Consider the following 12,848-nt stretch of genomic DNA (forward strand, 5'->3'; position numbering starts at 1 on the left):
CCTCAGTTGAGTAACCCCAATCCATCTGGTAAATATGGTGAGTTTTGAAAATTGATGATTTGAGGTTGTGAAGAATGTGTTACTTGGGTCCCCCCATGCTGCGTCCGTCCGTCCCCTCCCTGCCCCCCTGAAAAAAAAAACAACCCAGAAAAAGCCCCCTTCATCTTAGTGTTAAAACTATTTTAACCAAATGTTATTGTTACACAGATTTGAAAATTATATATATTGGATGTTAAAAAGAAAAAAAAAATCCTTATTGACAGAAACCTGTAGCCTAGTAATCTGTTTTATTTTTAATACTGGACCTGCAGAGACAGTTATCTAACCTCTCAGACTTCCTCCTAATATTGGGAAACTTGCTAAAAAATAGTGTCTTGTGGAACAAAGCTGTTTCAAAGCTTTGAACAAAGGGATCCAAGTCTCATGACTGAAAGAACATTTAGGAACTACTGTCTCATCTCCTTTATTACACATGGTAAACTAATTCCATCCATTTTAATGTTCTTGTATACTCACTAGTACTACACTGTAGTTGCACAAGGTAAATGCAGGCAGATTGCTAGGTTTAAAAATCACTACTAACGCTGTGTCAAAGCAAATTGCTGGCCTAAAAAGTCTGTATGTTATGATGCCTTAAGGAATATTTTATGCTTTTCTTCAGTCAGACTGGCTCTGTAATATAGCCCCATTTATTCATTCAGAACTAAAATGAAAAAACTACTTTGAATGCATTATAATGACATTACAGAAAAGGCATCTCTTATGTTTTCTCTTTCTGGAACAACTTAACGTCTTATAACTCAGCACATCTGTCATATGGCCCAAGTCAACTTTCTACATTCGGGAGTATTTTTTTAAGACTACTAGATTAGCTTTTAAAAATTAGTAACTCTCTGCAGAAAGCTGCATGAAAATTACCTTACTATAGTTCTTTGGTAGAAGAGACTGGCATCTGTCCTAACGACAGAGGTTATCAGAGTTAATGGAGTACTTGTAGATGTTTTTTTCTTTTCAGATCTGCTTAGCTTAGGAGAAGCAACACTGGTTCTTTTTTCCTTCTGCTTATAAGAAGAAATGCAGATGAGCAGGTGAAATAGTGAATTTCTTGAATTCTCAAAGTTACAATATTTTTAGTAGTACTATATTTGAGAATTTCTTGAATTCTCAGAGTTACAATATTTTTAGTAGTACTATTTGAGCAAAATGAGTCACTTCTGGAAGCAGAGCAGATAGAAGCATAAACTCTGAATAGAAAGGGAGTAACTGAAGATCTCTGTTTATATTCTATATGACTGTGGACATTCAATATATTTGCAAATGCATTGTTATTGAGTACTAGCAAAATGCCTTTTTTTTTGCAGAAGGAAAAAGAAAAAAAGAAAGAAGAGAAAAAGAGAGAGAGAGAATCAGAAAAACCATCAAAACAATTAGCAGTTGAAAAGGTAAGAGTAGTTTATTTTTTCCAGTTATTTAAAAATTACACATAATATTAGACATGTACAAAGATTTGAAAAAAAAATAATTTTTTAATATGTGTGTATATATATATACGTGTGTGTGTGTATGAATAGTAATCTGGATAATACACATGAATGGTTTACTTGTGCTGTTGCTTGTATGCAGAGGTTGGTTGACTATATGATGAGGAATGTGTTTGGAGGAAGAGGGGAGTGAGTTAAGATTTGTTAAGATTTAAGCTCAGATAATTAAGATTTTTAAGATGTACTATTGCTATTCTTGCACAGAAAATTTTCAATTTTATTGAGCGCTGTCTGGTCACTTAATGGTTTTTCATAAATGAATCCATTTTAAATCTAAGTGTATAATTTATAGAATTGAGTTAATACTCTAGTCTAGGTAACTTGAAAATATTCAACTAGATCATGTCACAAAACGTGACAGACAAACCAGTTAAGGTGCTTCTTTATGCAGCTATATTAAAGCATAATGAGCAGCCTTAGCAATGTAGGTACAATTAAATCATGTACACTTCTGTATGGAGTTAATATTAAACAAAAATGGAATGGGTAATTTAAGTATTAAATGCAATAATTTCTTCTAAGACAGATGTCCTCTCTCAGATGATGTGAATCCATTAGTATGTTCTGATCTGCAGTGTAGTCCACAGAATGCATTGGAGTCTCCATCTGTCAGTTTATTCCCCAATAGTGCTGTGATACAATTATGAAAAATGTTGTGTATTCATACATTATGATTGCAGATGTATTTCTAGTTCAGTTTTCAAATAGAAGTTGTTTATTTTGCATAATAAAATGAGATACGAAAATATGTGCAAACTTGGAGGGGAAAAAAGCCCCTCCCCAATACCAATACCTTTTTTTCTGAAATTGGAAAGCAGTTTTGGAATAAGTTAGTGCAGAAGCAAACTTTGTTATGACAATTTGCACAGCTTCACTGAGCTAGTGGAAAAGGATTTCCTTATTCGTATTGTAGGAGGTTAAAGCATATTTATGGATTACAATAAAAATATTAAAATTGTTGATTATTGAAGTTTTATCTAGTAAAATTAAATGTTTTGTTCTGGTCCTTAGAACAATATACTTTAGTTATAAAGGCTAAAAACATTGCTGTGGTTTGGAAATCTTAACTTTCTAAAACCCAAAGGTCTAGTTTTGGTCTGGGGGAGAGAGGGTTTCCCTTTGCAAGGATGCCTGAACCTTGTCACATGGCTGGGAATACTTGGTTAGGTGAGGAGGAAAGATGACAGTGCATAGTTACAGCTGAGGGACTACTCTAATACTTGTAATAAAAAACAATTCAAATGCCACTGATTAGATTTACATTTGAAATGTCATTAGATTACCAGTTAATGATTAAGCAAGTAAAAAGAAGTATTTTTATTTTAAATGCTTGTACTACAAAATGTGGAATTTGGTAAATATATCTGCATTAGATAACAGTGTTGTTGTAACAGCTGCAAAATGTTTGAAATACTGCAGCATATTTTATTTCATTATTAATGTGTCAGCACTGATTGCTCAAATGGAACTCATCTATGTGTCATCTTTTTAATTTAAGTGATTCTTTAAGCTTGGGCTTTTCAAGGCTTTTAAGGATCATTCAAAATAAACTATTTTTAGACACAGCCTGTAAACTTTGCATGTTTTAAAATCACAGTCACTTTCTAGAATCCAAAGGAGAGACCTATATCAAATATTGCGTTTCCATTGGAAAGTATTGGCGAGATAGAGGACCAAAAGGTTTTATTTTTATATGGAATATATATATATATGGAATAATACATTGTTGCTTTTGTGGTGTGATTCTGCTTCAGGGAGCTGATAAACATTAGTATTCTTCTTGGTTTGACTAATAATGGTACACTTCGCATCCGGTTAGAGACTGTCTATAGGATAGTTTAAATATTGAATGTTGAATCAGTAGGGGAATGCTGGCATCTTGACTGTACTATCATGTTTTCAGCAACCACATCAAGCAGTAGCTGGCTATTTATCCCAGTTCTCAGCTTTCTGGAGAAGGAAACAGAATATGAGAATTCTTTGGACGCTTCATATATGAAGTCACTGGTCGCCTTTATTGCAGGCATGGTGTATCTCCAGTCTAGACATTCCAGGCTTGGGAAGCAAATGAATTAAATATACATGACCAAGCAATTGGAAGTTTTACCACAATCTTGAGACTTCTCTTGATTAAGGTAATTCAAGCAGTGTTTTAGCCATCCTGTAGAGGAATCAGTAAAGATGGAAAAAATGACAGGCTTTAAACTAGTAAGAAGTTGAAAATGAAGCTGTAGAAAACTTCAGATTTCTTTACAAGTGTCATGTACTCCTACAAGTCTTAAGTTCCTGGTGTCTTCTTTTTTATATCTGATATTGTTTAAGTTTCTTAGCTCTTAAAACAAGAATATGCATCCTAAAAAATTAAAATGTTCACATTCAGTTCTCATGTTGTGATCTGCTTCATAGAACTGACTGCTCCTACATAGATCTGCTCCTACATCTGCATAAGAGCCTTTCTCTGGTGACTAACTGATCTTTAACAAGCTGAATGTCTAGCATGATTTCTGTTGCATTTTCAAATATTGCTGAAAGCTTGTAGCATTGATTTAGTAAACTGCATTATTCCAATATTGCATTAATGTGTCAGGTAATTATGGCATAAAAGATACTTTGTTGATTAGCATGCTTTGATAGGTAAAAAGAACAGAAAATCATATTTTAACTGATTTAACAATAGTGGGCTTTCTTACTGAAATTGCTTTTCAGTAAGAATCATCATGTCCTTAAAGTGGGTTTTGTGAGAAACATTTTTATGAACCTTTGAGTTGGAGACAGTGATTTCAGATGTAGAGTAGAATTTCCTCAAGATGAGAGACATCTACTTGCAGAACAGTGAGTAGCAAGGATACTTGTTTGATGCTATTTTTCTGGGCTGTTCCACTTTCTGTGACAAAATTACTGGGTAATTTTTAATATAACAGATCTTACTATGTCAGCTACCGACTGAGCCTATTCTGGTGATTAGCGTTTTATTGGAAGCAGCCAATAGTGTGATGTTTCACATCAGATCTGCAGTGTTCTTTAATAAAATAAATAATTTAACATTGTGAAACTACTGGCAGTGGTAATGTTTTTTTCAGTCTAATTGAAGAAAGTTGAGGAACTTGCATAACTTACCCAGGGTCCTTCCTCCTCCTCTCCCTGTGCCATTTCCACAATTACAGACCTCAAGTTTCCTCAGTGCTTGTGCTTAAAATAACCTTATCCTTACAGTTACTTTGGAGAAGAAAAAACAAATTGCAAGAAAACTGCTGGAACAATATATTACACAGTTTGTCATGACATGAAAACTGGGACCAGGTTACATGGAGCTGAGATGTCCAGTCAAAGCCCAGCTTGTTTGCAAGCAACAGAAATGCCAATTTTAGCAGTACCAAATGTGTTGAAAGAATGAAGAACCAAACTGAGCTATCGCATGCTTCGTAGTGCCTCTTACGGGCCAATAGCAAGAATTATAGCACAAGACAGACTGTCATGCAATGAAAGCAATTTTTATATGTTCTGTACACACAATTAAGTTTAAGAGATTTTAAATTGGCTAAAAAAACCCCAAAACTGATACTTTAAGAGCCCATTTCAGTAGAGGGGAGGGAAGACAGTTGGCAGTTTGACCACCAATCTTATCTGTTTCGTTGATGGTAACACATTAAAATTTTTCCTTTGTAGATGACAAAAACGAGCTAGGCTTTTAATGGCTGTTTTTTAAAATTCTTCATCCTGCCCTCCCTTTCATCAGCTGCTGAGGAGCTTTCCCTTCTTATTAATTACTCCTTTGCACAGCTGAAGTTGGTGAAATTTCCCAAATCAGCCATGATTTTCTTTTTTTTTTTTTTTTCTTTCTTTTCTGCGTAAGCTGAGTAGACAAGTTCTCCATTCAGGAACAAAGTAAAACACTGAACTCCTTTTTATTTCTAGTATGCCTGCTGAGTAGGATTATTGTTCATCCTTAGGTAATTGAATGTGCTCAATTTACAGTCATTTGGTGACTTTAAAAAGGACCGGTAGCCTACATATTCTGCTGGTGTGTGTGGGAGCTACCAAAGCCTCATAGTAGTTTTCTGAACTAAAATTTAAACTATGTGGTGGTTTTAAGTAGAGTTTCTGCTCATAGAACAGTGGGGCACTTTAAGTAAGCTCTTTAAGTAAGCTCTATGCTGCTGCTTCATGCAGCACGTTGGAGCAGGGGCTGTGTGCACTCCATCCACCTTGTACCTGTTTTCCACTGAAGGGAAGCATAGAAGGGAAGGAGATGGGGTGCAGTCCCATCATCTGGGCTGAAGGATCAGGACGATGAGGGAAATGGCCGGTGTGTGAGCTGTGGAGTTTGGGTGCCCCAAGGATAAACAAGGCCATTAGAGCTGCAAAGAATGGAGTGAGGAAGACTGTGTTTGCAGACAATCAAATGGTATGCTCTCTACAGAATGGACAGGAAACTCTTCATGCATTTGGCAAGACTGCTAATAAAAGTGGGTTGCATTAAGTACTTCATTAGTAAAGTACCTCCATTGCACAATATTTGATTTGGAACAGAGAACTTGGATTGAGGTTGTTTTTTTTTTTTCCTTTCTTTCCTGTGTAAGCTGAGTAGACAAGTTCTCCATTCAGGAACACAGTTCCTCATATTGAGTTGTATGAATGAGACTTCTTGAGTTTCAGAGCAACTAGGACAATTCTAGTTTTTTCAAAACATACCTTTTCATGTCCATCTGCACTACAAATTCAGATTAAAAAAAGACATAACTAGGTATGACATCTTGAGGCCTTGGTGTGCTCCAAAAGTAAAGGGGGAGAGAATTCATATGTCTAAAACTTACAGATTTTTGTAGGGTTCAACTTTTTATATAGTTTTAATTTTTAAATAAAGAAAATCTTGACATGCTTCAGTGCTAGCAATCCAGAATTAAGCCAGAAGTGTTTTGCAAAACTGTCTCTGGAAAACTTCACCAGTATTTCTGTTATCCCAAATGATAAAGTTCAGCTAAGTCTATGGCCCTGAATGCTTTGGCAGTGCTTGGATTCAGCACTAAGTAGCTTTCTGTGGTGTTTATTTTAGAGGTTTTGCATCAGTTGAAGACTTTCATGAAGGCATTGTGATGGTCCACTGTAAAATACCGCACATCGAAGTTATTGAAAGTAAGCCCTTTTAAGACAGATTGTGTTGTATTGGGACAGTAAAGTTAAATGGTTAGGATGTAAAGAACAAACTATTTTTTCTTCACAAACTACTTGTGCTTTTGCAAACTAATATTGGCATTCAAAGTTAAGACTTTTCATTCTGCTGAACGTATCAGGATAAGGAATGTTTCTGAAGGATTGCAGCAGTTAAACTTGATTAACTGAAGTACTATTTGACACTGTAAGTTTAGTTTGTTTTATTATATTGCATTTTGAGTTTGAAATTGGCTCTTTTTTGTGTGTAGAGTTGATTTAAGTGACAGGAATGGGTCAGTTAGAGGGTATCTTTCAATGGGTAGTATATGAAATGCTGTTTTTCTTCCCAAAACTGGAGACTAAATTGCCAGCTTAAACTCAGCAATAGAAGAGAACTGCTGCCTCTTAGTCCGCTGGTACCAACCAGCACCAGATGGCCCACGTTATGGAGGTACTGACATAAGTTTATTTGCATTAAAAAGTGCTAGAAAACCCCTCAAAGGTGAGGGCAGATCATATTAGCTTCTTTTCCCCTTCATATAGGAAAAACAATGTGTCAAATACTCATTTAACCAAATAGGAAGAACTTACTGTGGCTTCTTAGGGTAGCGTTTTTGTTTGTCTGTTTGATTTTTCCCCCAAAGGCAGCTAAAACTCCCACAAAAATCAACCTGTCTGGGCAAGTGAGACAAGAGGAACTATTAGTCCCCGTTAGTTCCTTGGGGATGTTTTTTACATACCCAAAGTATTCCAAATTATCATCCTAATCATTTTGTACAAGGAGAAATAAGTTGGAGCAAATAGTGCTCCAGTATTCTTCACTTTTTAAAAACTGTGTAGCATTGTGAGAATGTGTGGAAGAATTGAAAGCCCACAAAATTTTTGGTGTATTCATGGAAGTGATGTATTTAGGTGTTTACTTTTAAGTTGTAGGAATAAGTTAACTCACAAATATTGACCTGAATGATAATTTAAATAGAGAATTACATTATAAATATTATAAACATTTTCTTTATATTGATACTGTATTGATGATATATTTGCTAAATCACTTGAAGAGGTGTTAATAGTATGTTTCCCTAGACTTCTAAATATTATTTGCCTTTCTGAGTGATTTCATTTTTAAATGTTTTTTCTTTCTATTTTTATATAAAATGTAATATTAATTTAAATTATAATATATAAGCAATCAAAAGTTTTATCACAGGAACAGAAAAATAGAAACATGTTTTACCCTCTGGTTGAATACATAGTGTTATTTATACTCTTAGTCCTTGTTTTCACAAATTCAGACTAAGTAGATATGAGTTAAAGCTCAGGATTTAGGAGTGTGTGATAAGACATAGGACAACCTGTTTCCCTGCCTTCTACCCCCACAGAGGGTGAAGCGTTTTAAGGCTTCTCGTTCTCTCAGTCTACATTTTATGGACCTGTCCCAACCTAGTTTTACATTTCTGATCATAACTTTTCAGTCTTATGGAAGAGATCAGATTATTTTGGGTTCTTTGGTTGCTTCTAATGCTAATTTGGAGAAAGGCAAAACAAATTAGATTCTTCCCGAAACTGTGCGATTCATTCCTTTTGCAGGTAACAAAGGACTCCTTATGCTTGAGGATTGCCTTGAAAAATAGTCTTACTTAATGAAATGAATCTGTCATGGCTCTTATTACGTATTGGGAGTTTGTAGACAAAGAAATTAAGAAATAGATACTGCAGGTAGAAGCAATTGAAAGAAAGCCCTTTTTTGTCAGATGGGAAAAAGGGTATTTGTCTTTTTAGTATCAGAAAAGGAGTCAACCTCCAGGAAGGATATCATGTTTTTTTCCTCAGCCCAGTGCATGTTCTGTGTATCAGCTTGATCCTCTCAACTCTGGTCTGCAGCAGAACAGTATTTTAATGTTTTTTGTGTGTTTTTTAATTCTGTAGAAATGGAATCTTAAAACTGTAAGAACAAGCTTGGGTTTGGGCTGCTTTGGTTAAATAGGCCTTTGTTTAACTTGCCAAACTATTTTCATAAAAAGTTATTCTTAAGTGTGCTTAGTTTTAATTGATCCTCAGTTATATTTTTGCTCTATGCAGGGTCAAAACCTAAAACTGCCCTGGGTTTTCAGTTGGTAATGGCAGTTGGTACTTACTAACAGTTGGCATTTTCAGGTTTCTCCTGCTGGCTTGTGATAAGCTTAACGTTTTTTCCTGGTTGCTTTGAGACAATTAAGAAGGCAACATCTACATATACTTATGTGTATATTGAACCAAAAAGAAGTGGGCATGTTTAAATAAGCGTGAACTAAATCAGCCGTATTCATGGATGGATGCTATCTTTAGATAAAAATATCTATATGACTAAGACTTATTCATTCTGAGACATTTGAAACCACAGGAGCATGCATGGTTGAAAGTGCAAATATACAATCTCATTAAAAAGTTTTATAAAAATTACAGTACTAGTTAGGAGATTGTGTACAATCAATCAAATGTGCAAGAACAAAAAGCATGACATTTTTACAGAAGTGGTACTGATACACAGAACTGAATGTAAAGAAGGGTAAGGATTGGATGAGATGAAGTTGATAACAGGAAAAAGACATTTAATTTAAATAATGTCACTCAATAATAATAATCTTATCTTGTTTTGAATAATAGGCTTCCTCGTTTTTCCTAAAATAAGGCAAGTATTGGAGCACGAGCAAAGCAATCAAGTGTCTTTGTGTGTTCTGTTTCATTTTACTGTGCTTGAGCTAGAATGTGCTTAAACTCCTCAGGGGAGAGATCTCACTCCAGTGTGTGACCATCAAGGTAGGGCAGTGGGGTAGTAGGAGGTGCTGTCAGATGTGCAAGTCTTACTTAAGAGTAAAGATAGTAACTCTGTTTTCCATAAAAAATAATTTTAGATGCCACTGACAATATTAAAAGCTCCAACCTTAGCTTAAACTTTAAATTGTTTAAAAAAAATAGTAAAATGCCATAAGAGGTTTCAACAAACTTCCAGACACTGTCATGCAACTTTCAGTGTCTTCCAGTTTGAATTCATAGTTTACATAGGTATTGATTGCATGGCTTTTTACTAAAAGGAATAAGACTATTTATTTGGACTGTTGAATTTCTTATGTTTTGATAGTTGCTTATGGCACTAGAACAGTTGTACAGAAAACTTTATGGCTCTGGCATTCATCCTGTTACATAATTATGTCTTCACAAAATTAACTCAAAGGTATTTGGAAGATAGCCCTGTAGCTGTGGTAGAGATAAAAACAAGATAAGGTGGAAGCAGGATCTTTAACACAATTTGAAGGAAATGGACAAGTTTCTTGCTCTAGATAATTTTGTGAGATGATAAGTATGGTAGAAAATTAAGTGACCGGTTACCTAGCTGTTCAGATAACTAGCATCTCTTTAATGCTAAATTCCTTATATATCCCTATTCCTTATATATCCTTATTCCTTCCTCTATCCTTATGCATTCCTTATAACACTGTTCCTTCCCATCTACTATCTAACACTGTTCCTTCCTAGCTACTTCCTTCCTATGCCTTATATATCCTTATTCCTTCCTATATCCTTATATATTCCTTATAACACTGTTAACCCATCTGTAATCAATTGCCTCCTGTCTCTGTTGAAAAAAAGGTTGCAACTGGATGAGCTTGTCTTTCAGTTTTACTTGAAATGTTCCCTTTATAAAATTGGCACCTGCAGCTAGAAAATGGGGGCAGTTCTGAGGTTGGTCCCCATGCATGTCAGTATACTGTTGAAAAATAAATCTGTCCCGCCTCTCTGCTCAGCAAGTATGGTCTCTCTCAACTTGAGGATATTGTACTTCATGTCAGAGTAAGGTACTGCAGGCTTGTCTGCTAGGCAGATAGTATATTTTACACTGTATATTCTGCTCAAGGTAACCTACAGATATTTTTTTTGTCTTACATACTTAATCATCAGTTTACACTGTAAGTAGATATCAACATATCTTTTTCCTTTGTTTGACCATAGACTATTTTAGTGGTGTAAAAGAAATTGGTTTGGTTGAATCTCAGCATAAATGTTGAAATGGGTGCCTGAACAAGCAAGTCAGAGCCCTTGTAATATCACTTTGAAGGGTCAGTTGTAAAACTTCAAAATTTTTGAAGCTGTGAATCTAAACAATTTTAGCGATCCTTACGTTTTGTAAGGATGATTTAAATATTCATTTTCAGAATACCCAGAAATTTCATATAGGTTCACATTATTTAAACTGGAGGAATAAAAGCAGAAAGAAGTTTGACTCATTTCCAGTTGAGATGTAGACTGCTAGACTGGGTTGTGGCTAGAATGTTTCTGGATAGTTGGTGTTAAAGATTACGATGATATGGAGGATGAAGATGAAGTTTCATGGATATGGAGGATGAAGACTTGTTTACTCAAGTAAAGGGAAATCCATTTTGGTATTGTTTGTGATAGGCTGAAAATAATTAGCTTCTAAAATAATGGTTTCAAACTGGTTAACTTTGAAATGAGAACAAAACTGAAAAAAAACCTGACTGGCACAAGAAACTAATATGACTAATGGTCATAGACATGAACAGCTAATGATGCATAACTATTTATTAAACATTGTATTTATTAAGCATGTTTCCCTCTTACTAAGTTCTGCATTTGTGAAACAGAATTATGTACTTGTATATGAGGATGATAATGTACTCACCAATTCACTCCTAACTTCTATAGCAGCAAAAGAAAGCAACAAGCTGATATAGAAGTAAGAAAAATTAACCTATGGGGTTATTTCCCATAGGTTATTAACCTAAATTAACCTATGGGGTTATTTCCCATGGTGCAGTTGACACGCCAGAAGGACAGGATGCCATCCAGAGGGACCTGGACAAGCTGGAGAAGTGGGCCTGTGTGAACCTCATGAGGCTCAACAAGGCCAAGTGCAGGGTCCTGCACCTGGGTCAGGGCAATCCTCGGTTTCAATACAGGCTGGGGGATGGTGTGATCGAGAGCAGTTCTGCGGAAAAGGACTTGGGGGTACTGATGGACGAAAAGCTGGACATGAGAGGACAATGTGCGCTCACAGCCCAGAAGGCCAACTGCATCCTGGGCTGCATCAAAAGAAGCATGGCCAGCAGGTCAAGGGAGGTGATTCTGCCCCTCTACTCTGCTCTCATGAGACCTCCACCTGGAGTACTGCATCCAGCTCTGGAGTCCTCAGTACAAGAAGGACATGGAGCTGTTCGAGTGGGTCCAGAGGAGGGCCACGAATATGATCCAAGGGCTGGAGCAGCTCTCCTACGAGGACAGGCTGAGAGAGCTGGGGTTGTTCAGCCTGGAGAAGAGAAGGCTCCGAGGAGACCTTATTGCAGGCTTCCAGTACTTAAAGGGGGCCTATAGGAAAGATGGGGACAAACTTTTTAGCAAGGCCTGTTGTGACAGGACAAGGAGCAATGGTTTTAAACTAAGAGAGGGCAGGTTTAGACTGGATTTAAGAAAGAAATTTTTTACAATGAGGGTGGTGAGGCACTGGAACAGGTTGCCCAGAGAAGTAGTGGAGGCCCCATCCCTGGAAACATTCAAGGTCAGGTTGGATGGGGCTCTGAGCAACCTGATCTAGTTAAAGATGTCCCTGCTCTTGCAGGGGGGTTGGACTAGATGACCTGTAAAGGTCCCTTCCAATCCAAAGCATTCTATGATTTCAGTCTGATTAGCTGTCAGTGACAGGATTGAATTTCTGTAGTACGGAGAGGCTTTTTTAAAATGCATCTCTCTAGACATCGTATGCTTAGACTTCATAAAGTGTTTGCATCATACTGCTTGCCATAATGATAGAAAAGATGCAAGTACAGAGTATCAGTCCAACACTCTAAGAAGCAGAACCCTATTTAGGAAAAGTCCTAATTCAGATGTGGTTTATATGAAACAATATTCAGTGTGATGCTGTAAGACTATGTGACTAAAACATAAAGACTGCAAGAATCAGAGGAACAACAATAGGAAGGAGAACCAGAATAATCCAGTGAGTGAAAACAGAGCACAGCGATCTGTTTCTCCTAGGTTCATCGAAGGAGAGTGGTGAGGTGGGTCAAGGAAAGAGATTCTCTTCCAGGAACCCCAGGCAAGTAAGGGATGATTGCATACTAGGCCATAGGACTTATTATGGGATGCAGAGAGAAAAGAATTCAG

At 36.3% G+C, this 12,848-nt stretch overlaps 1 protein-coding gene across 5 annotated transcripts in view; it reads left to right on the top strand.

Annotated features, from left to right (window-relative positions):
- Positions 1–12,848, top strand: part of SMAP1 (small ArfGAP 1) — a 106,820-nt gene that overhangs the window by 52,234 nt on the left and 41,738 nt on the right. For all 5 annotated transcript variants that reach the window (XM_072855269.1, XM_072855265.1, XM_072855266.1 and 2 more), the window contains one exon: positions 1,362–1,442. In XM_072855269.1, the coding sequence (XP_072711370.1) occupies positions 1,362–1,442 (81 nt within the window). The remainder of the gene's footprint in view (positions 1–1,361; positions 1,443–12,848) is intronic.

The sequence above is a fragment of the Ciconia boyciana genome, chromosome 3 (assembly GCF_034638445.1).
Source record: "Ciconia boyciana chromosome 3, ASM3463844v1, whole genome shotgun sequence".
Classification (NCBI taxonomy): Eukaryota; Metazoa; Chordata; class Aves; order Ciconiiformes; family Ciconiidae; genus Ciconia; species Ciconia boyciana.